This window comes from Zootermopsis nevadensis, unplaced genomic scaffold (genome assembly GCF_977971745.1).
Source record: "Zootermopsis nevadensis isolate Lab colony 2312 unplaced genomic scaffold, Znev_1.0 Znev_ptg000025l, whole genome shotgun sequence".
In the NCBI taxonomy this organism is placed as follows: Eukaryota; Metazoa; Arthropoda; class Insecta; order Blattodea; family Termopsidae; genus Zootermopsis; species Zootermopsis nevadensis.
This window is the reverse complement of record NW_028259157.1, coordinates 1,248,173-1,273,229: the sequence shown is the minus strand read 5'-3', so window position 1 is coordinate 1,273,229 and position 25,057 is coordinate 1,248,173. Positions and strand designations below refer to the sequence as shown.

The 25,057-nt window shown below is 38.8% G+C and overlaps 2 protein-coding genes across 11 annotated transcripts in view; one reads left to right on the top strand and one right to left on the bottom strand.

The window, feature by feature from the left end:
* LOC147872602 (uncharacterized) overlaps positions 1-21,085 on the top strand; it is a 36,305-nt gene extending 15,220 nt beyond the window's left edge. For 2 of the 10 annotated variants that reach the window (XM_087356100.1, XM_087356101.1), the window contains 3 exons: positions 1,550-1,739; positions 2,285-2,414; positions 8,728-16,024. In XM_087356100.1, the coding sequence (XP_087212226.1) occupies positions 1,550-1,739; positions 2,285-2,395 (301 nt within the window). In that variant the 3' untranslated portion in view covers positions 2,396-2,414; positions 8,728-16,024. The other 8 variants (XM_087356097.1, XM_087356099.1, XM_087356098.1 and 5 more) reach the window with 8 other exon arrangements.
* Positions 17,472-20,410, bottom strand: LOC147872603 (uncharacterized). The gene is made up of 2 exons (XM_087356096.1): positions 20,165-20,410; positions 17,472-19,255 (listed from the first exon to the last, which is right to left on the bottom strand). The coding sequence occupies exon 2, from the start codon at positions 19,237-19,239 to the stop codon at positions 17,512-17,514; it is 1,728 nt and encodes a 575-aa protein (XP_087212222.1). The 5' UTR covers positions 19,240-19,255; positions 20,165-20,410; the 3' UTR covers positions 17,472-17,511.
* Positions 21,086-25,057: the final 3,972 nt, after the last annotated feature.

The following is a 25,057-nucleotide window of genomic DNA, read 5'->3' as shown; positions in this document are numbered from 1 at the left end:
TGAAGAGCTAAAGCAAGGTATTGGTATGTCAGGAAGAGATGTTATGACACTAATGAACCCCTACTTTGATAAAGGCCATAAGTTGTTCATTGACAACTGGTACATGTCTCTTTTGGAGAAACTTCATGAAAAAGGAACAAATGTGTGTGGCACAGTAAGAAAAAATAGGAAAGGCCTGCCAGAACATTTTGTGCACAACCTGAAAAAAGGGGAGACCGAAGTTCGCCACGTAGATGAATTGCTGTTTGTTCGCTGGTGTGATAAGAGAGAAGATTACACACTTAACCATTAATGGACATGAAATGGTTGCTGTAAATAAGCATGACAGACAGACAGACTCTAAAACCAAGACAGATGGATTACAATGCTAATATGGGAGTAGTCAACATTGCTGATATGCAGCTAAGCTTCATCGAGTCTGGAAGAAAATGTATCGAGTGGTACAAGAAGCTATTCTTCCACATTTTGGATATCATGAAATGAGCTGGTGTTAGACAGGATCTTACAAGAAGAAGAGATAGGATGGTGGGACACATTCTGAAGCACCCAGGATTGGTTAATTTGGTAATGGAAGAAACAGTTGAAGGGAAAAATTGTAGGGGGAGACAAAGATTGGAATATGTGACACATTTTTGAGGATGTGGGCTGTAAAATATTTGTGGAAATGAAGAGATTGGTGCAAGATAGGCGAAAATGGAGGACCACATCAAACCAGTCGAAAGACTGATGACAAACAAACAACAACAAAAAAGTCAGAAATGCTTACATCACCATGAAGATGTTGAGGGGTCTAACATTTCTCTGAAGGAGTTCAGATTGAATCTGATTCAACAGATGCTGGAGCAATTTGCAAGTGCGCAAATCCCAAGTAGAAGGGGGTGGGGGCGACCATCATCTCATCCACCACCGATGAGGCTTGTTGAAAGACACTTCCTGCAAGTAAGAAGGGGCCTTCAAGAGAATGTGTGGTCCGTTGAAGGACCGAAAGAGGAGACAGCAAAAACAAGGAAACCAGATATAAGTGTGTAAACTGCAATGTAGCACTTTGTGTACACCCCTGTAAGGAAATGTATCACAATTGTAAAATTCAAGTAAAAACTTCAAAAAAAAAAACAACTATAAATTATTTTCTTTCTCTATTATATATAACATTTTGTAAAACTTTATAGAATTAAATTTTGTTCTCCTGCTGCAGGCAGTAGCAAATAACTAAAAAAAACCTGGGTTGGGACATGCACAAAGTAGATTAAAACTCGGGAGTTAAACAGGTTGCAAGCACAGCCGTTAAGAAAGCAGAGTTGTGCAGGACATCAATGAAATGTGAGGGCAAGTAGAGGTAAAGGCTCCAAAAGCTTACAAGTAAAATATTTTGATATCTTTAAAATGGACCATTTGCCTTATCTCTTGCATGACATACATCAGAGATCTCCATTCAGTTTACACACAACGAAGAAGTTTACAGAAATTCACAGGCATAGAAACACTAGTTCTTAAAGCATGTTTATTAACTATGTTTTAATGGCAAATGCGATGGACCTGTCTTTTACAGTAAAATTTTGTGCAACACAGCAGATACTCCAACACGGTTCTCATTCGATGCGGCAGACCTTGACTGGAAACTTCTAGAGAAGAATCCAGAAATATGGCTGGGTGGTGATGAAAACGGTACACGGGATATTAAGAGGCATCCATTCTTCAATGTAAATCTTACCCCATCTGTGTTATCATATAATAGTAAGGTATTTACACATGTTTTGGTTGTGGACTGTGCTTTGTCCATGCAGTGTTCAAATAAAATCAAGCACAGGGAACTGTCATTGTTTGTCAATGATTTCCTTACTTTAATATTTCAGTAAATAAGAAGTGTAATTTACATCGCAAGAAGAATAACTTGTGTATAATAAATATCATGGACCTAATACTGTCAGTACATAGATAGTAAGACCAAAGTAAAAGGTTTAGGAAGACTGCATAAAGATTTTCAAAAATGACCCTCTCAGTATATGCCATAAAATTTTCAACAACTTCCTTGAAACCTTGAAACCTTGAAAGCATGTTTAGATGTCCTCCAGTGTCTCCCCCAGTAAATGCAGTATTGACAAGTAACTTAAATTACAGTCCAAACTTTATATCAAATCAGAAGTTGGCATTTCAAAGTCCTTGGACCTTCTCGATGACTGAAGGGTCTTTTATCCCGAGTTGTTCTCACTTCTGCCTTGTTAGACTATTACTCTGCAATCAACATTGTGTTCCAGAGCACTAACATTTGTGCTTTAACCTAAAGGGACTTGCGTTGGGAGATGTCGCACCCGCTACCAGTTGGCACTACAAATCAAGCGGAAGAGACTTGCAGCATGGAAGTGTCCTTTCATACTCCAGACATTCGGTCGAATAAGTGTGACAACAATTATGAGGTCAGTAAAAGTATTCTGTTTCACATTTTAGTACGTGGTGCATAACAGCACGGTTTACTTCCGTTGATTCTATTAGATCTGGAAAAGGTGTTGGAAGCTGAGGGGTGTATTCCCATGAAAGTCTTATAGAAATTAACAGTGCTGCAGCTGTCCTTATTCCTTAGTCCTTAGGTAATATATGAGTGATGCAATGCTGTGACGCATGACATGAGATTAAAGATTTATTCTGCCATATTTATGAGAAGGCTTATGGGCGTGAACAGCGGTTACTGTTAAAGTAATCATGGTCATGATGATCTAGAGACAAGATAACAATAACACGAGTTATCTACTCTGGAAATACATATGAATTTGAAGATTTTAACATGGAGTAACAGAACATTTCAAAAAATAACATGCACATCTGTGAATATACTAAACCAGGGTACCTCAATAATTTGTAAATGAACAAGACTGTATACTGGCTTCTAATTTCTTAATGTGGAGCGTACAGAGCTGCAGGGATACATTTTCATATAAAGCGCCTCAGAGGTGGCTGACACGAGACTGTGAGGAATTGCATGACATAACATTCTAAGGCACTGAAGATTCCCTTTGTGTATGTGATGGATAAGAGAAAGATTCAGTCTGCACGCATGGTTTTTGTTGGTAAATCCCAAAACTATTTATTTAAATTTAATTATGCTCCAGATCAGGAATATCAAATTTGGGAATGAGTTAGAGGGGGCAGGGAGATTACTTAGCCTTGGGCTGCAGAGAGGATGCAGCTTGAACACAAGATTAGGACTTCATGATTAGTTTTTCCCCTTAGGATATTCACTAAGCTTAATTCCTTTTGCCATATTCTAAATGCATATAGAATTGTTTTAAGGAAGCCAATTAAAAATAGAGTTGAAGATGAGCAATAAATATTGAACCCCATGAAGCATAGTCATTTTGAGAAGCTGATAGTATGCTTGGTTAGTTGGATAATTGGCCCTCTGTAACCTGTCTTAAGAAGAATTAGTAGCACCATGCCCAATTCGCAGCCATCTTCCATATATCGACGCATTCTCCGCCTGCATTTAGAGGAAGAGTCTTGGAGTGGATGACAAGTGTTGTTGATAAAGTGGATTAAACTGAGCTGTCTTGGAGTCTGGTTCACTGGGGGACTTCTATGTAACATATTTACTATTGAGACCCCAATGCAATAGAGACTGATGTTTTAACTGTTATGGCTCTAGTATAAGTTTTACAATGAAGATATGTTTTTATGTCCAAGTTTCAACAGAATTAAACTTTCTATCTTATAAACAACATATTAAATAATTTCCATTACAAGTGAATTTACTTAATGTCTTTGTAAGTCATTTTGCGGGTATGCTCGTATGTCGCGCCACGACTGATACCTAATAAGGCCCGTGGCAGAAAAACCTCTTAGCAGCACCAAAGATCAGTAAGTGATAATATATTGGCTGCATTAATTTATCATATATTGTCTTTCAATAGTTACAATATTAATGGTTATTGCTTTATCAAACAGATTGTTATAACTTCAGGTGTCATCACTTGATTGTCACAATAATATACAGCAGTAATGACAATTATTTAACTTTGTAAATGTTACATTAATGGGTTAAAACTGCAAGCACGTATTAGTCATATTTGGCCAGCTTCAGTTTATTCCCAGAAGCAGTACTGTCATGGAGAAGCAGAATGACACAGTAGGTACGGGCATGACGAGGTTCTATGATTAGTTTCCCACTTGTCACCGTGGGGGACCAGGTTCACAACCACGGTGGCCAGTGTGGAATGGTGGACAATGTGGCACAGGGATGGCCTATTCTCAGAACATTCCTCCCCGTACCATATCAGTGCACCGCAGTCACTCGTCATAGGGGGACTGGACAGTGGGGCGGTTAGCAGCTGCATTTCCATAGGGAGTCTCCTTCAGTACACTGCAGCAGCAGAAACAGTGCATGTTGTTATTCATATCTATAAGTTACAATAGAAAATGCCCATGAGTTGGATCCAATCTATAAAGTGACAGAGCAATGTCACAGGCCAAAAATAGATGTCCCTCACTCAATACGACACCACTTCATGCTGGTAAAGCATTTCCTTGTTTCAAACAATACTGAATTGGAAACGCATCAGATAAATGTTTACTTATATGCAAATTAATGTATATTTCATTTAAACACTTATAACTAACTACTTTCAAATTCAGTGAGTGTTATATGTAACTTGTTAGTCGTAGACTTTTGGACTCCTTTAACTGCTGTGGCAGTTACACATTATTCAAAATAAAATTAACGATATTTTATAAACTGGGGACGTAATATTGTAGTACCTCCTGCTTGAGCAGTAGTTGCTGACTTTAATATTTCAACCTTTGTGCTTCTAAACAATCCACTCTACATGCAGGCAAAACTATTTGGGATTATCACAATTGATTTTGACATACACGATGACCAACTTATCAGATATTCTGGCAGACACTAACAAGAAGTATCACTGTTAAGCCTTTTATCGACTGCGCGAGGCAGTGTTCGTTGCTTTGCCTCGCAAAGTCGATACCATGTTGCCACGCGTGGCAGAACGAACAATGCCGTGCTCGAACTTGGCGCGCGTCGAGTCAAATCTGAGCGGTTCTTTGTCCCGCGGCAAAGGGATTTCACTGTGCTGTGCCCTTTCAGTTGAGACGGTCTTGTGGCGTTCCGTTGTAGCAACATGGAGAATGAGAAGTGTATAGCTCTCATACAGATTTATAAATCTAAAGAGGTGTTGTGGAATTCCAAAATTGTGAATTACCATAACAAAAGTAAACGCGAGGACGCCTGGAAGGACATAGGTGACCAAATGAAAATTCCATTTCAGGATTTAAAAAAGAAGATGACAACTTTATTGGCTTCATACAGAAGAGAGAAGTCCAGAATTAAGAAGTCTCACCTAACTGGTTCTGGTACGTACATATTTATTAAATTTGTATTATACCACTCGTATTATCTGTAATTATGCTAATACACTAATAATTTTTTGTTTATTTTCAGCTGCAGGTACTGTTTACGTATCCAAGTGGTTCGCATTCAATGAGTTCGACTTTATGGCCGATAAAAATACTCCGAACGATACTGTAGATACTTTGCCTGATGTAAGTATTTTCATTACAATATTTCTAATCCTAGCATTACTAAGGTTGGGAAAAATTGCCCATCCTTTTTATTGCCACAAATTGGTGGGCAATTTTTACCCACCCTTGGTAATCCACTTTACACAACATTTCTTGGTGATGATAGGGTTAATAATTATATTGCCAAGGAATTTCTCCGTTTGTAACAAAATGTCTTGCAAGTTGCAAACGTTTTCCTTGGCATTGTTTCCTGCTCTTCGCGCAGTAACTCGAAGTGGTTGGAGTGATGATGCTTCTTTATCATTTCTCCATCGACATGGAATTACTTGTCCATTGTTCTCCGTATCGAGACTACCTCCGGGAGTGTAAAGTGCACGTGAACTTTGTTTTTTTCTCAAAAAGTTATGTAAGTACAAAGTAGCCATAACAATCTTTTTGGCTTTTTCCGGTTCTAATAATATTGGTTTTCTTTAAACTCTAAAAACAGAACTTAGAATACCAAAAGCATTTTCGACCACTCTACGTGCTCTTGATAGTCTATAATTAAACACTCTTTCAGTAGAACCTCTGTCAGGGTTTTCTTCAAATGGTTTCAGAGTATATTCATTTAATGCGAATGCTCTATCACCCAAGATATAGTAGGGAAGTTCAACTGCATACGGTACTTGAAGTATTGTCGGTGGCGGAATTTTCAAGGCTTTTTCTTCTAGTTTTTTAAATAATTGAGTATTTTTGAAGACACCGCCATCAGATATTCTGCCTTGACAGCCTACATCAACATAGAGAAAATTGTAGTCCGCATCAACGAGAGCAAATAAGACAATGCTGAAAAAATGTTTGTAGTTATAATATTCTGTGCCAGAGTTCATAGGTGCTTGCAACATAACGTGTTTTCCGTCCATAGCACCTATAGCATGTGGGAAGTCCCACTTTTTCTCAAATTCTTGTGCAATAGCTAGCCATTCTTCTTCTGAACTTGGAACCTGTAAAAAAATAAATATATTTTAGATCTGGGATTCTTTTCAGGAGCCTGGAACATCACATTGCGCCAAAACCTTGGGGTTCGAATATCAAAATGAAGAGCTTGCTGTTGAAGGAATAACATCTTCTAGAACACCAGAAGCACCTCGACGTAAAAGGACCCGCACAGATCCTAAGTCTGCCAGCGCCGAAGCTAAAGAAAATCAAACAATGCTACTGGAAGCGTTTGATTTCCTCAAGTCCAGTGTAACCACACCGACAGACCCTTATTTTACATATGGCCAATATATCGCTAACGAGCTAAGAAAATATGACCCAAGCACCTTATCACAAGTGAAGCGTGCTATTAATAATGTTATTTTCGAAGCTGATATTGGGAATTACACCCAAAATTACAGTCAGTCTGGAAGATCAGAGAGTGTAATAAGGACTCCAACTGCAACTTCATCTCCAGCTTCTGTACAAACAACGTCATTAGCTACTACCTATCTAACCGAAGAAGAAAATCAGGCAAACGAAGCTGTTGGAACCACAAATCTTGAAGAAGCGATTGGATATTTTTCTTCAAACATTGAATAAAAGCATTCTGTTAAATGCCACTAATTGAGTGAGTGATTAATTCTTGCCAATACGTTGAAAAATAAATACACACTAATCTGAAAATCTGATGTTTTATTTTGACTTACCTTAATACATTCTTTCAGGGCCTCGATGATAGCATCGCAAACCTCGGGCACTATTCTTGATATACTTTGTTTGGACACTCTGAAAAGGTATTGCAAGCTTGTATAGGAGTCTCCTGTGGCTAAGAATCTCAAAGTAATAACCAACCTCTCCCTCGCAGTAATCGCTTCTCGAAATTTGGTGTCCATTTTTTTCACTCTTGGCTCGATCAATGAGGTTATGTGTTCGAAATTCGATAATGACATTCAAGTGAAATTTTTAATTGTATCCTCCACTAATTCAAATGTCATATCTTGCATAAGTCTATTTCCATATTGCATTCACTGACGATACAATTCCTTAATCCACCAACGCACTTTTCGTTTCGGTTTCTTATTTTTTTCCATAATGTTGAACATCAACATAAAGGCAGCCGCTGCACGTGCTGTATTCATGGTGATCTTGCGAGAACTGACGAACAACGTCGATCACAGCCGAACACGGCTGCCGCGCTCAAGCACAATGAGCGAACGAACGAGTTTGCCGCGCACGAACAGGTGCGCGAGGCAGCCGCGTGCAGTCGATACAAGGCTTTATAAACTAGGGAGGTCAGCGTGTCAGAATACTGCTACCTACACAGGACATAACATCACAGAGAATCTGAACTCACGTCTGTGAATTGAATAACCTTAGAGCCGATTACAAATGTGCTCAAGTGGTCAAGATCTGAGCCTTTGTGTAGGGCTACGTAGTGCAGTAATTAATGTTCATGTGGTAATCAAACAAATCTGAGCAAACTAAGTAGAAGAGCCTCATCAGATATAAATTCTTGTGAAGTATGCCATTTATTATATACAGTCGTGTCTCTTAGTGCATGGCCAACAAATCCTGGCCACCCTGACTAACAGTGCTGCTATCTGTCTGATTATGTTATCTTGAGGTGGGGTGCAGTGATGAAAAGGAACAACATTGTCTCGTGAACATTCTGATGTATAAAAATGTCGCATGTTGAAATGTGTTTACAAGTACAATGTTGAACTTACCGACATTATAAGTTACTGTTATTGATGAGGCTAAATAATGGAAATGCTGGACATATTTCATGCCTCTCTGTTTCATCAGAGTATAAAGATATTATTATCATGACTGTATTAGGTAGACAGGCAACCAACATATCTATCACCTAAACTTCCCATTTGTAATGTTGGTGAACAGAATTGAGCGAGATGTAGTTATACTTGCGACAGGATGATAATGTCTCTGTGGAACTCCAGCCACTTACAGGGCTGTTTTTCACCCCCCAGATTCCACACGAGTAATTATGCAGCAGTGGTAGATTGATAATGACAGTGAAAAACTGAAGTTCCACTTTGTTTATTGCAAATTCCACGTTGGCTAACCTGGCAAAGAAGCGCGGGGATCCCGGTTAAGAAGCCAGTGACAAACCGCCTTATTACTGGCACCATAGCCTATTTAATACAGTACAATCAGCTGACACAGTAAACGGCATATTATAAAACTTGATGCTCAGTAGTTAAGATGTTACATTATTTTCAGATTGATCTTCAGATGAGCAAGGGCATGGCGTCAGAAGCCACAAATGTCCTGGCCGTGACCAACTCCATGTCAGGACTTATGAGGTGCGATCGGAAAGTTCAAGACTGCTCCTATAAAAACCCGTACACTTATCTCGGGTATTAAATTCATCCATCACCCTCGAAGTAGTTCCCCTGGGAGTCAACACAACGATTCCAGCGCCGCTGCCAAGCCTGGAAGCATCCCTGGAAATCTTTCTTTGTCAGCCTGTCAAGCACCATCTGCGATTCTGCCTGAATCTCTTCTATCGTCATTGTATTGTCATTGAACAGCTAGCTAGCTGGTAAGAGATGAGGGGAAGCTAAATGTAACCCACATCAGGTGGATATGACTTGACAACAGTGGTCAATGCATCATGTCTGGGGAAGATGACCCAAACAAACATTCTGTAATCTCAAAAGCAGAGAGGTGGCAGCCCCACCACTGATTTATGTATGTGTGGTGTTCATAACACAGCCAGAGTGAACTCTTTGCTACTGATAAGCTTCAAAACTCACATTCTATTACAAGCATTATAACTACTGCCCATCTGGCAGATGACACATAAAAAGACCGAGAACAAGAGATGGAAGGAGACGTAACAAATTATAGGCCAGAACTGGCGATTCTCCTAGTCAATGAAAATATGATGATGAAGATCACTACTAGGTCTACTTAATTTTAACTTCTGAGAATGTGACTATGATCTTGAGTAAGGCCCTGCTTTGTTCCTTCAGTGCACAGGACTGGTGCAAGGGTATTTTATAACCTAGATGAACCTTTAGCCTTATAGCTCCCTCCCCCATTTAAATGTCTTCAGTCTGTCTTTAAATCGCCAAAATGGTCACACTGTCATCTTCACTGCACACATGTCAGTTACTTGTGTACATTACCGAGTATTGTTCGTGGTATACTACAAGACTGGGAACATGAACACACATTTCTTCTTTCCTTCAATTTTTATCTTTCTGGTTTTAGACGCTTGTTATATTCTCATCCCAAACCTATCTTTATTTTATATTCACTTTTTTACCACCAGAATTTCATTGCCTCAGACAGGAGCTTTGTTTGCCTAGTGATTAACCTGGCAATGTTTGTGCACAGTGGTACATACATATCCTAATATAAAAAAATTAACTATTGGATATATATTTGTTCCAAATAATCCATCCCAGTACAAGGCCCTGTGTAATATTTTAGAAGACCACCCCTTCTCGACTGTCCGCTACTGCTTATTCGATATATTCGCAGCTACCCTCCGTACCTGGAGGTCGTCTTCTCCATTCAAAACCTCTGGACGTGCCACGCCGTGATGACACGGACTTACAATACATGCAAATTGCAGTGGTTACATTATCAGAGCCAAATAAATGGAGATAATGTGAACAAAGTATGGCAAGAAACTAGCAGACATTTCAGGAACAAAATGATGGAATAACTGAAAGACAAAATTAATGAGTTTATATCTTAACATGACGCAATTAAGATATAAATTGAATAACAGTCAAATAAATTGCGTATATCAATTTTTAAATTTGAAACGAAAGGTACTAAAGTGCAACGCAAATATTAGATTTAACAAAATATGTTTAAAGGCAAAAATAACACCAAACTATGCAAAAATAAAAATACAAGGAAATAATCCAAATATTCCGATAATACAACAAAAAGCAGAAACATTATATATAAAATCAGAAATTAAACAATTATATAAAAAGAAAAATCAATGAAACATATTATCTTATAAAAAACATTTAGAAGCCGCAAATATATGGAAGGATGTATGGATAGACATAGAAAATGAAATAACACAAAAATTAAAAACCGAATTGACAAAATTATATCAAAAACAAAATAATAAAATAAAAATATTACGAGACAAAATAAGAAACAAATATAATAACAAATTTCAACAAAACGAACCACCACACCCTTTCGTATATCGCATAAAAAATTTAACTAATATCCAATTCACACAAGACGAATATAATTTACTAAATAAAGGTTTAAAATATAACCTACATCACAAACAAAAAACATGGATCATAAATTTAGCACTAGAAGCAGAAACTGCTATAAATTTAATTCCTATACAAAAACAAGACCATATACGACATATAGTAGCTAATAAAATTGAACACCTACTTAAACAAAACAAAAAAGGAACGATCAATATAATAAAACACATATCAATGAATGGAAAACAATAAAAAGTATTAAACAAAAATTACAACATAATAAATTAACAATCACACAGGCAGATAAAGGTAAAACCATTATAATACTATCTATAGAACAATACCAAAAATACATTACTCAATTTATAAATAAAAATTCATTCACACAATTAACACAAAACCCAACATTAAAATACCAAAAGGAAATACAAAAAATAACCCAAAAATGTAATAACATTTTTAACCCCCCTAAAACGCAATACTATAACCATAGTGCTACTGCACCAATTATCACAGGACAAATTAAACTACACAAGAATCCATATTCTATTAGACCACTAATAAATTGGACATCCACCCCAGCATACAAAATATCAATAAAAATAGCAAACATTTTAAAAGAATATTGTAATCTACCAAATACGTTTAATATAATAAATTCCATTAAATTAATAAACGAAATCAAAAAATTAAATTTTAATAATAATAAAAATATACAAATTTGCTCACTATGCTACAGGATATTGTAAGAGATATTCTAGTTAGACAAAACATAAATATGGATCTAATAAACGAAATTACGAATATAACTAATATTATCATTAACCAAAACTATTTCCAATTCAACAATGAATATTGGAAACAAGAAACCGGATTACCAATGGGGGCACCTACATAAAGCATACTATCTGAAATATTCTTACAATACCTTGAACATAATTATATTATAAATATACTAAACAAAAACCAAATCAAATATTACAGCAGATATGTAGATGATATACTTATGATTTTTGACACAAAAAATACAAAAATAAAAAATGTTTTAAATGAATTTAACAATATAAACCAAAATATACAATTCACATTAGAAACAGAACAAAATAAATTAAACTATTTAGATTTAACTATAATACGTAACACAAATAATTTCGAATTCAAAACATACAGGAAACCCACAAATACAAGCACCATAATTCATGCCTCTTCATGCCATCCAAATGAACATAAACAAATGACTATCAATTACTTAATAAACAGAAAAAATACATATCCCATAACTACAATAAACAAATAAATTGAATGTAATATAATAAAACAAATTCTAATAGAAAACTGATATAATAATTATGAATTAAAACCCAAAATAAAAAAAAATTAAACATAAATGAAAACGAAGACGAAAATATACAAAACAAATGGGCCACCTTCACATACATAGGTAAAGAAACCAAATATATAACAAAAATATTTAAAACAAATAATATAAAAATCGCATTTAGAACAAGGAACACAATAAAAAACATCTTAAAACAAAAACCACAATTAGATATAAAAAACAAATACGAACAACCAGGCATATATAAGTTAAAATGCAAAGATTGCCCATTAACTTATATAGGCCAAACAGGTCGCACGTTCAATCAAAGATATAAAGAACATATAACAGCCATTAAACACAATAAAGACAATTCAGCATACGCAAAACATATATTAAACACTGGACATGCATACAATAAAATAGAACAAACAATGGACATAATTAAAATAGTACAAAACAAACGACACAGAGACACAGTAGAAAAATACTACACACAACGTACGCATAAACAAAACCTCGCATTAAATGACAACAACATCCAAGTAAACAATCCAATATTCAATGCTATACAGTTCATCGACCCATTTCCATAACAACTTTCTCCCTATATATATAACCACACGCGGCATACACATTTCAGTTGCAGTTTATCGTCTGTAGATATCAGACGTCCGACACATCACAATACAACCTGGTATGTTTTATTTACCTTTCATTACGTTCTATTATATTTGTATTACGTTTAAAACTTACATCCTTACACTCTTTGAATTGTTATTATATTTCCTATGTCAAAATCCATAATCACGACTTGAAAAAAATTAATTTCACAGATAATGAACATCAAAATGCATACTCCAAATCAAGATGAAGACTGAAAATTAAAAAATCAATAAACGCAATGCACAAATGTACAATAGTTTTTAAAAATATATGAATTGATAAGCCTGATGATGTGGTAAACATCGAAACATATCGTCGAAATCAAAAGCGCTGTGATAGATGTAATATTATACGACACAGAAAAGCGCCATAAAATATAACATAATGCAATTTATATTGTGAATGTTATAAATAATTTTAACAACATTATTTTAAAACAAGTTTTGTGTATACACTGGAAAAATAAATATATGTATTAAAATTAATGAGCTTGCAAAATGTGATAAGAATAAGAATATTAGAGACTTATACAGAAGTATAAATGAATATAACATAATATATAGATGTAATTTGGTAAAGGATGAGAATGGTGAGCTGTTGGAAGATTCCCAAAACACTGTGAACAGATGGAAGAATTACTTCTCTCAGTATGCATAGGATTAGTGATGTTGGGCAGGTGGAAATACATACAGCTGAGCCATTAATACTTGATCCTAGTCCTTTAGATGTTGAAATTGCTATTACAAAGTTTAAAAGTTATACATTTCTAGGTAGTATTCAAATTCTGGCAGAATTCATTCAAGTAGGAGGTGAAACATTGCATTCTGAGAACCATTAACTTCTTAATTCTACTTGGAATAAGGAAGAATTGCATCAGCAGTGGAAGGAGTCTATTTTTGTAACAGTAGGATCATAAAACTGACTGTAGTAATTATCGAGGCATGTCACTGTTATCAACTTCATACAAAATTGTATCCAACATCCTTCTCTCAATGTAAGTCCATACACAGATGAAATTATTGGGGATCGTCACTGTGGGTTTCAACGTAATAGGTCAACTACTGATCAGATTTATTGTATTCGCCAGATACTATAAAAAAATCAAAGTTCGACTTCAAGGAAATGAAAGTTTCGGTTAGGAGAGAAGTATCGTACAATATTCTTATTAAGTTTCATTCACCCATGAAATTAGTTAGGATTATTAAAGTGTGTTTAAACAAAATCTATAATAAATTCTGTACAGGTAAAAACTTTATGACATGTTTTCTAAACATTTATTATTTATTTAGTGTTCTGTCTGACGACAGGTCCATATGAACAGGATCCTTCCATCCTTTTCTCGGACTGGGACCTGTTCATATACGTTCTTGGCAGATGATACAGAAGTGGTTTGCCATTGCCTTCTTCTGTGTGTGAATGGAGTAATTGTTGGGATGCCACGTAGAAACCGGGGAAGCCCCCGGAGGAAAATTCCGTGTTGCCTAGACCAACGCCTTTCCCAACACAAATTATAAATTCGGGCACCGCCGGGAATCGAACCCGAGACCCCAGGATTACAAGGCCAGCGTTCTAACCGCTAGACCACCACCGCAGTTCAGATTTGAAGTCGTCGTTGATTTTATGTCATCTGTTATTGATAACAGTAGCTGTCATGTTTGTTTGTGCAATACTATGGTGTGTATGCACATGTGTTGCTTTTGGAGTGAGAGAGAACCAAAGGGAATTTTCTTTGGAAAGTGGGGACCAAAAATCTCCGAGGAATAGTAGTATACAGTAAATTCCGGTAAATTGGGCCATCGGTTAACCTGGGTAGCCGTTTATTTGGGACAAATCTTAAATAACAAACCTTTTAAACTTTTTACGTGGAACTTCGCGTAATTGGGACAGCCGCTTAATTGGACCAAAATGTTCTAGTCCCAATTATCCGGAATCCACTGTTCTTTGGTATGCAGATATAGCAACTTAAGTACACTGTTACGTACGTGAATATATTGATAGGTAAAATGTACATGCAAAGAGCAAACAGATGGACAGGCAAATATGTAGATGTTTAGGAGGTAAATAGGCAGACTGAACGATATTTATTTGTAGTTTTATGGCGACACGTTTTAGCAGCTAAGAAATTATAACGTCCAATGAGAGGGCGAGGGCATATACATTATGTAAATTGCGACTTGGCTCTCGTTTCCAAGCGAATCATTTTAATTCCATACAATCGCATATTTGTCTTGGCAAGGAATCGAAATGTTCGATTCGATTATGAAGCGATCCATCGAAGTTTCTTTACTTGTTACGCAAAGGAGAAGTTTTTAGTTACGTAATCAAATTATTGTCGTATTGGTTTAAAAATGTCTAATGTTGATCGCCGTTGCCAAAACAAGCATAAAAATATGCAAGAAATAAACGGAAGATAAGTAAAGCTTCCGTTTTATGTAGCGTGAGTTTGTATTACGTTACCGTAAAACACTGAATGTTAGTGAAACCTAGGATTTATCAAACTGTGTTGATAAAAGTCCGAGAAAATAACTGTTCGCGTCTTATTTTCAGGTCGTACGAATGGGTGCTTGTATATGTTAGGATTTATCGTAATCAGGTAGTAAAAAGTTAGGTTAGATGTGTCATACTTTATATTATTGCAATATTTTTATATATTATTTTGACTTATGTTAAACTTTTTTAAAATAAATCTTTGCTAAGGAATGTTTCTAAAGTTGTAATTTATGGAACTGAAAATAGAAAGAAGCATCGATTATAAGAGTGTTACAACATTTATACCCTTCTCATTACTTTTACCGTCTTCTCGTAAAATATGGGCTTTTACGAACACTGTTTGGTAAATCCTAGGTCTCGCCAACATTCGAGCTTTTACAGTAACATAAATTAGAGACTGTCTGTTCCAATTATTTGTCACCTGTTGGCCACGCCTCAGCTCAGTTGATGGTCTCCGCCTGCGATGGACACTAGGACCAGCTTCGCAACATCCTCTATGGATCAAAAGTCTTGTTCCTCTTTCCCACGTAGCTAAATGATACTTCGAGAATGTGGTAGAGGTCGAACACTTCGAAACGACAGTAACAGATCAAAATTACATTCACGGGGAAGGGGTTGGAAAACATTGATAACTTGTAGTCTGTTTATATACACGCGAAGTGAAGGCGGTATGTGCATTTCGTCTTGTCCTAAGTCATTTGTTTTCTTCACTATAACAGCAATAAAGAGTGAATACAAAGACTTTATTATGTCGAGGTGAATAAAAATTCGAGAATATTGAACACAGCAGCAAAGGAGTGAACACGAATAACGGTATTATATCGAGAAAATATAAGCTTTAAGAATGTTCAACGCGTTCATTGCAAATCCTTTGACCGCCGTCCCATTTGAAATGAAGCTAGAAGAAGTCGCTCTTGTGAGCTTGTAAATGTAATAAGTGAACTTCATAATTCCGAGACCAAATAGTCCGAATAGCTTCATGTGTGTGTTTGAATTATTTTCTATAGAGTAAAGAGTAAAGAAACCAACAACTATTAACACTATTTTATTTTTATTTAGTGTTCTGTCAGACGACAGGTCCATCTGAACAGGATCCTTCCATCCTTTTCTCGGACTGGGACCTGTTCATATACGTTCTTGGCAGATGATCCAGAAGTGGTTTGCCATTGCCTTCTTCTGTGTGTGAATGGAGTAATTGTTGGGATGCCACGGAGAAACCGGGGAAGCCCCCGGAGGAAAACTCCGTGTTGCCTAGACCACGGCCTTGCCCAACACAAGTTATAAATTCGGGCACCGCCGGGAATCGAACCCGAGATCCCCAGGATTACAATCCAGCGTTCTAACCGCTAGACCACCTCATCTTATTATTATTTAGTGTTCTGTCTGACGACAGGTCCATATGAAAAGGATCCTTCGATCCTTTTCTCGGACTGGGACCTGTTCATATACGTTCTTGGCAGATGATCCAGAAGTGGTTTGCCATTGCCTTCTTCTGTGTGTGTGTGAATGGAGTAATTGTTGGGATGCCACGGAGGAAAACTCCGTGTTGCCTAGACCACTGCACTATTGACATACGCGTTTCGACCTCAAGAGGTCATGATCAGGGAAATTAATGCATTTAGTCAAATGGTTCAAACTAGATTCAGAATTAAAAATTATATTATTATTTAATTATTTTCATCAAGCTGAATGTAAACATTACAGCATTCTGTTCCTGACTTTGCTTAAACAGTTTTCCTGTATTAGTGGAGTGCACTATGTAGGTGTCTCGTAGTTACACGTGGAAAGCTGACTTCACCTCGGTGCAAAAATGTAGACAGCAATTTTTTTTCCTCGGATAATACAGTGATTCATTTCGTGAACCGTTGAAGAAATGTTGTTTCTAGAGTAACAGAAGCCACAGCGATTAGTTAATGCCAGTTTGATTACGCCTGAATTATTTCTGTCAAATTACAGGCCTTCGTTTATCGTCATGGTTCCTATGCTAATTTCAGAATTTTGGTGAGACGAAAATAAAATTTCATTCTTAGCGGCCATTTCTTCGGGAAAAAAAGTGTATTTGTCGACAATGAATACAATTTGAGGTTTTCACAGCGATGAGTATGAAGATTTCTGTCTTCTGGGTTGTTGCGCTGTGTAGTCTGGTAGATGTTACCCAACGTTTCAGAGGTCATACTGCCTCCGTCATCAGGGCGATGAGTATGAAGATTTCTGTCTTCTGGGTTCTTGCGCTGTGTAGTCTGGTCGATGTTTACCAACGTTTCAGAGGTCATACTGCCTCCATCATCAGGGCAACAACGCAGACGACAGAAATCTTCAATACAATTTACACGCTTAAGAGCGGATCAGGCATTCGACCAGGAACACGACAAAGCTCGCGGCATTTCCGATCACTAGCATATAGAAGACCAGCTGCAAGTGTGACAGCGACAGGATGAAGTACGTTTCTTCCTCAGATGCTTCTCGCAGCCCGATCTTGCGTACTGACTCCTTCACGTCCAGCCAAAGCCTCTGCATCACGCCAGCCTCCAGCATGTGACTGATAACAATGTTGAACTTGTCCAACAGAGAACTGCCCTTTGTCACATACATCGTGTACCTCAACTGGAGGATATCCTCGTCCAGGGAACATATCTTGCTTCTTGTACCCAGTTCCGCCAGAGCAAAGTATTCAGTGAGGTAAGAGAAGGTGACTGTGGCCATGTCGTCCCCCAGTAATACGCGTCTGATGCATTCGGTGTGGTTAAGAGTCTTGTCTTTCTGAAGCTTTATGTCCTCTAGGTACGAACCCGACGCATTGATAAGGCGCTCTATGTCCGGATGGGTGCAGTACTTCAGTCCGGAATGCTGGAGTTCTTCGTACGTCGAGATCTGCTTGTTCAGGCCAGGATCGACCAACACGCTGGTGAACAGAGTCTGGAAAACGGTGCTGATAGCGAGAAAATACCAGACGAGGAACGCGAACAGCGCACGGAGGCGAGAGTCACGTGGTAACTGAGGAACGGACACGCCGAGCGCCAGGGCCCATACGTCATGAAGGACGCTCCAGAGGCTCGGAGGATGCCGGACGCGTCTCCCCAGCAACCAGGTGCACAAAGTCGCCAGTAACATTACTCCGCCCAAGGCAGTCCAGACGGACGTCGAGAAGAGTCGTAAGACGCTTTGCGTGCGAGACGCCGGCCTGGCGCAAGGCACAAACCACTTGAGATTGCTGTCCAGGTATGGGATCGTGGGGTCGGCATATTGCGCTATGAACTGATGCAAGGGGAAGTCCCCCAGTATCACGTCAACCAGACCCTCGTGCAGATCAGTCACCAGTTTGATGTGCCTGTCATGGCTGCTTCCTGGAGCCGGCGTTTTGTACGTCACTGTAAAGTTGAGGGCTCGCTGCAGTAGACGTAGGTACTCGATCTCTAGACCCCAGAATGAATTATTGCCACTCTCCATGACGTGGGCCCTCACCGGTGTGGTGCCTACAGTCAGCTCGCAGCCGTGTCGGCTGGACAGCGTCTTGTCTGGGAACAACGTCGAATGTTCATCCAACCGGACGATTTCCTTCGATGTTGAACTTTGCTGGTACGGAAACCAGGTGTACAGCTGATTCTGCACCAGCACGACAACCTGCAATACCCTGGCGCTGTTCCACATCTCCTGCACGATGTTCAGTGCCAACATCGCAGGGTCGTCCACTCTTCCTGTCACCACTACCAGAAATCTCGCCTGGTTTCTCCACGCCATCCTGTCCGCCAGTTCTTGTCTCTGTTCCTCCAAGGCCTCTAGATCTCGCGCAAGAATGACGTAACTGCCGATCGTGTTTTGATCCTCGTGATTTGTCTCCTCTGGCGCGATGTCCGGGCGCACAACGCGGACGGTCCACTTTGACAATGCGCCGATGCAGCCCAGGAGGAGATCCACGTGGTCTTCTCCTGTGCTGGAGATCAGCAGCGTCTGTTCGGGGTTGAAGTTACGCTGGGCGATACCAGCGACACTCGACACCAGTTGATTCTGCTCACACTCGTTCGTCACACACTGCAAGAGCGCTAGCATCGCTGGAACCAACATGACGGCCGGGTCGTCTCTGGTAGATAAAATACATTTTTTTTATATTTCTCACTCCCAAAAGTTGTTGCAGCTTTGCAAATCGTATTGCGATGTTTGTAGTATTACATTTTGTTACGTTGTAACTTATTATATTTCTCTACACTTACTGGTTCTAAGTACTGAGCAAGCAGCTATTAATTCTGTTTAATATTTGTGAAGGAATTACAAGTTCATCAGTCCATTTAGGACAAAACCAAATTTTAGAATTTTTTTGTAGGTGTAAATGTACCAATCATGGACATATTTATTTTAAATACTATTATATATACATATATATACAGCTTTGCGTTAAATTATGTTACAATAATGTTAAAGTTTACTAGTAGAATAGAAGTGAAGAAATTGTCTTTTTGTTCTTAACAACATTTTGGAATTACGCAACATTAGTATATCAGAAGATAAATTAAATATCATGGAAGTGTGAGTGTAGTACATGATAAGATAAAAATTATAGTAGATTTAAATAATTCTGTAACAGGTCAAAGACTGTCGATGCTCGGGAAAACGGGATTTTGGAGACCAAAAATGTGACGTATTGAACGGATTTTATAACCTCAAAACAAGTCTAATGAGCCTAAACTTGTAAAAAAGAGGACGTAATGGAAAATGCTCGTTTAAATTCTACGCGGAGTTAGTTCTTTCTTGTCTTTACGCCTAACTCTCTTTCTCCTTTTCCGTTATGCAATTGCCTTTCATCTTTAGGTGGGACTTTTAAAAGCCACCCAATGGAAACACGAATTATAAAATAGATCTTTCTGCCATCTAGCGTCATTAACTTACGAGAACTTATGCAGTTACGAGTATCAAAGACGTTGATAAACATCATACTTTTATGTATATGTATTATATTATTACATTATATCGTAACATATATATTTTTACACACCTAATACTTGATAATATTGAGCAGAGCAGATTGAAGAAGCAATTCCGTGATCGTTTCGTTTCACTGTCCCGCCTGCTACTTTGAGCCTCCAGACATGTGTTCTTCTGCGTCTTCAACGCGTGTTCTTGATTCTGCAGTGCGAATGAACTGTATTTGTCGTAACGTTTTCCTTCTATCCGCTTTATGACTTTCAAATACGAAGTTGCTAGCGTATGAACGGCAGATCTTTTGAAGTTCAAGTGAGACCTGCTTCTGGTGCGCCACCGCGCAGTACCTGCATCCAGCGAACATTAAAACCATTACCTGGCTTTTAGAAGGGCTATCAGCGTATCGGAATAAAAGAAAAACATAACCTTTCAGCGCACTGGTGATCACATGTAGACACGTAATTGTGTATTGATTTAAGTTCTGTCTTTGTCTGCAGTTTTACGGTTTACTGTTAAGTTTATGTACGAAGGAAGTTTGAAAAGTGAAGGAAATATTGTAATACTTTTCTTGTAAGATTGGCAAAACTGCTGAGGCTTTGTCATGCTGTTGCTGAAGGCCAGACTGCGACATGTTGCGAGTGTGGTTATGACTGTTCCGCTGGAGGTTTGCACCAAGGACAAGCGACTTGCCTCGGTTTCCGTGGGAATCTTCTCTCTCTCTTTGCATAAAAATTTGCAACGACAGCTTTTTATCATGTCCGCATCAGCTGTTGACTTGGTGTCAAAATTTACTCCTTGTCTTGACACTACACGATTTTGACAGAGCATTGATACACTAACAAATAAAACAAAATGATAATATCTAAAAACAGCATTAGTTTCCATTATCCTCGGACTGCATATACGAGGTGCGATCGGAAAGTTTCAAGACTGCGCCTATAAAAACCCGTACACTTATCTCAGGTATTAAATTCATCCATCACCCTCGAAGTAGTTCCCCTGGGAGTGAACACAACGATCCCAGCGCCGCTGCCAAGCCTGGAAGCATCCCTGGAAATCTTTCTTTGTCAGCCTGTCAAGCACCATCTGCGATTCTGCCTGAATCTCTTCTATCGTCTCAAATCTCCTTCCCTTTAGCTGAATTTCCATCTTTGGGAAGAGGAAGAAGTCACACGGCGAATAAGGAGGGTGCGGGATGACGGCCATGGTGTTTTTTAGGCCAACAACTGCCGAACTTTGAGGGCGGTGTGCGCTGGCGCGTTGTCATGATGCGTCGCATGTGGAGTTCTTCCTTTAGAATCAGCTGACAGGTCCCATAGCCTATCCCAACAATGTCGCACAAGTCGTTGATGGTACGACGTCGATCTTCGTGAATGGCCTGCCGAATCTTCGTAACATTTTCGGGCGTTGTGCTCGAAGATGGTCGTCCAGAACGCTCGTCATCATCGACAGAGGTTCGGCCATTTTTAAAACGTGAATGCCACACAAAAGTTTGTGCACGACCCATTGCGGACTCCCCAAATGCTTGCTTTAGCATTTCATAGGTTTCCGTAGCCGTTTTGGCGAGTCTTTGGCAAGAGATTCAGGCAGAATCGCAGATGGTGCTTGACAGGCTGACAAAGAAAGATTTCCAGGGATGCTTCCAGGCTTGGCAGCGGCGCTGGGATCGTTGTGTTCACTCCCAGTAGAACTACTTCGAGGGTGATAGATGAATTTAATACCTGAGGTAAGTGTACGAGTTTTTATACGCGCAGTCTGGAAACCTTCCGATCGCACCTCGTATTGATATTCCGTAATGTATCAAGTCCAAAACGCTGGACGCCATTACGAAAATGGAACTCTTATTGTCGTCCGCCACTTTGTCAGGGGATTTAGCAAGATGAGATCTAATCTCTTGATCAATTGATAAAACTATTTACAGTACACGATACACTTAGGCAGTTTTAGTTCCTGCTCGACACAGAAAGTAGAAATATAATTGGTCGATCACGGTGTTCTTCGTTGAGACTCCACGTGACCTTGTACGAAGGAACGTACAACCGCCATCTTCAGGATTGAGACTATAATCGACATTTTCATTCAAGTGAGGTGTAGAAAGGATCTGTTTCAATAGAATTTTTAATTGTTTTTGTGACTAGAACATGTCCTAAGTGGTACTGTGTACGAAACAAATCCTGTATAACATTATACGATGATCAGAGAAAAATGAATTAGAAATATGTGGAAGGTAGCAGTTATTGCCAAATTCCAGGCATTATCTCAACCCGGAGGCCCTGAGGAAAACCACAACTTACCCATTGCTCGTTTCAAGACCTTCTAATATAAAGCAGCGTGGAATAATATCTTTTATTTACAGTTGACTTTTATAAAATACACGATACAAGTAAAAACTATTAAAATATATTCACTGAAAATGTCACTGTGGAGTTGTGATATACAAATATATATACATAATTTACTGATCGAAATAATACGTAAATAATTTGATCACTTCAAGTAAACCCTATTGTTGTACTATCACAAAGAAAGGGCACGACCGAAATTGAAGTCCATTGTTTAGCAGCAAGTGACAGGGCCAAATGACATTGCAGATTTTGTTTTCATAAGCAGGATGATTGGTGGCGCCAATGAATATTTCTGGTAACAGTGATAAAAACTAACATGAAAAACAAAATTTGAGCAAAACTCACAAGTTGTGTAAATATAATTAAGTTTGCATGTAAAATTTTTTCGTTATTTTTGAATTTCATTCAAACCTGTTTAGCTCCTCATTTTTACTATTGTTTTAATAAAACAATTCTAAGCGTTTCCCAATATAATTTAAAATGTCGTGATCAGTAAATCATACGATTAAAACTTATTCATTTACAAAATGATTGCACTCTGATCTGTTTTTAAACACCGTATTAACATTTGCTAATTAAAGATTTGAGGTTTTCAGAGCGGTGAGTATGAAGATCGCGATCGCCCTGATGATGGAGGCAGTATGACCTCTGAAACATTGGTTAACATCGACCAGACTACACAGCGCAACAACCCAGAAGACAGAAATCTTCATACTCATCGCTCTCATGACAGAGGCAGTCTGACCTCTGAAACGTTGGTAAACATCGACCAGACTAAACAGCGCAACAACCCAGAAGACAGAAATTTACATACTCATCGCCCTGATGATGGAGGCAGTATGACCTCTGAAACGTTGGTTAACATTGACCAGACTAAACAGCGCAACAACCCAGAAGACAGAAATCTTCATACTCATCGCCCTGATGACGGAGGCAGTATGACCTCCGAAACGTTGGTAAACATCGACCAGACTACACAGCGCAACAACCCAGAAGACAGAAATCTTCATACTCATCGCCCTGATGACGGAGGCAGTATGACCTCCGAAACGTTGGTAAACATCGACCAGACTACACAGCGCAACAACCCAGAAGACAGAAATCTTCATACTCATCGCCCTGATGACGGAGGCAGTATGACCTCTGAAACATTGGTTAACATCGACCAGACTACACAGCGCAACAACCCAGAAGACAGAAATCTTCATACTCATCGCCCTGATGACGGAGGCAGTATGACCTCTGAAACATTGGTTAACATCGACCAGACTACACAGCGCAAGAACCCAGAAGACAGAAATCTTCATACTCATCGCCCTGATGACGGAGGCAGTATGATCTCTGAAACATTGGTTAACATCGACCAGACTACACAGCGCAACAACCCAGAAGACAGAAATCTTCATACTCTGATGACGGAGGCAGTATGACCTCCGAAACGTTGGTAAACATCGACCAGACTACACAGCGCAACAACCCAGAAGACAGAAATCTTCATACTCATCGCCCTGATGACGGAGGCAGTATGACCTCCGAAACGTTGGTAAACATCGTCTTGACTACACAGCGCAACAACCCAGAAGACAGAAATCTTCATACTCATCGCCCTGATGACGGAGGCAGTATGACCTCCGAAACGTTGGTAAACATCGACCAGACTACACAGCGCAACAACCCAGAAGATAGAAATCTTCATACTCTGATGACGGAGGCAGTATGACCTCCGAAACGTTGGTCAACATCGACCAGACTACACAGCGCAACAACCCAGAAGACAGAAATCTTCATACTCTGATGACGGAGGCAGTATGACCTCCGAAACGTTGGTAAACATCGACCAGACTACACAGCGCAACAACCCAGAAGACAGAAATCTTCATACTCATCGCCCTGATGACGGAGGCAGTATGACCTCCGAAACGTTGGTAAACATTGACCAGACTACACAGCGCAACAACCCAGAAGACAGAAATCTTCATACTCATCGCCCTGATGACGGAGGCAGTATGACCTCTGAAACGTTGGTAAACATCGACCAGACTACACAGCGCAACAACCCAGAAGATAGAAATCTTCATACTCATCGCCCTGATGACGGAGGCAGTATGACCTCTGAAACGTTGGTTGACATCGACCAGACTACACAACGCAACAACCCAGAAGACAGAAATCTTCATACTCATCGCCCTGATGACGGAGGCAGTATGACCTCTGAAACGTTGGTTGACATCGACCAGACTACACAGCGCAACAACCCAGAAACTGCAGTGAATTTCTACCAGACTACATAACACAAAACTCCAGAAGATAGCAAACTTCTTTATTTATCTCCACGAGAACCTGATATCTAATTTCGCTTCTTATGGTTCAAAGTAGGCTATGTAATGCTGTGTTAAACATTGTAGTGTGTGAAGGCTGGAATGTTGAGGTTATACTTTGATAATTAGTGAAAATTTGAAAGAAACATAACTTTGAATTGATGTCATGTTATATCTTGAATTAAACAATTCATTCTTGTGACATTTGGAAAATAACATAACGATTATTTTCTTCAATGAAAATAAAGTCCAAACTGGAGTAGGCCACTACATTCTTGTTGACATTCATTTCATGCAGATTAC

What these genes read in the sequence shown, in the direction of transcription:
- LOC147872603 (XM_087356096.1), bottom strand. Translation starts at nt 19,239, where the DNA reads ATGTTGGTTCCAGCGATGCTAGCGCTCTTGCAGTGTGTGACGAACGAG.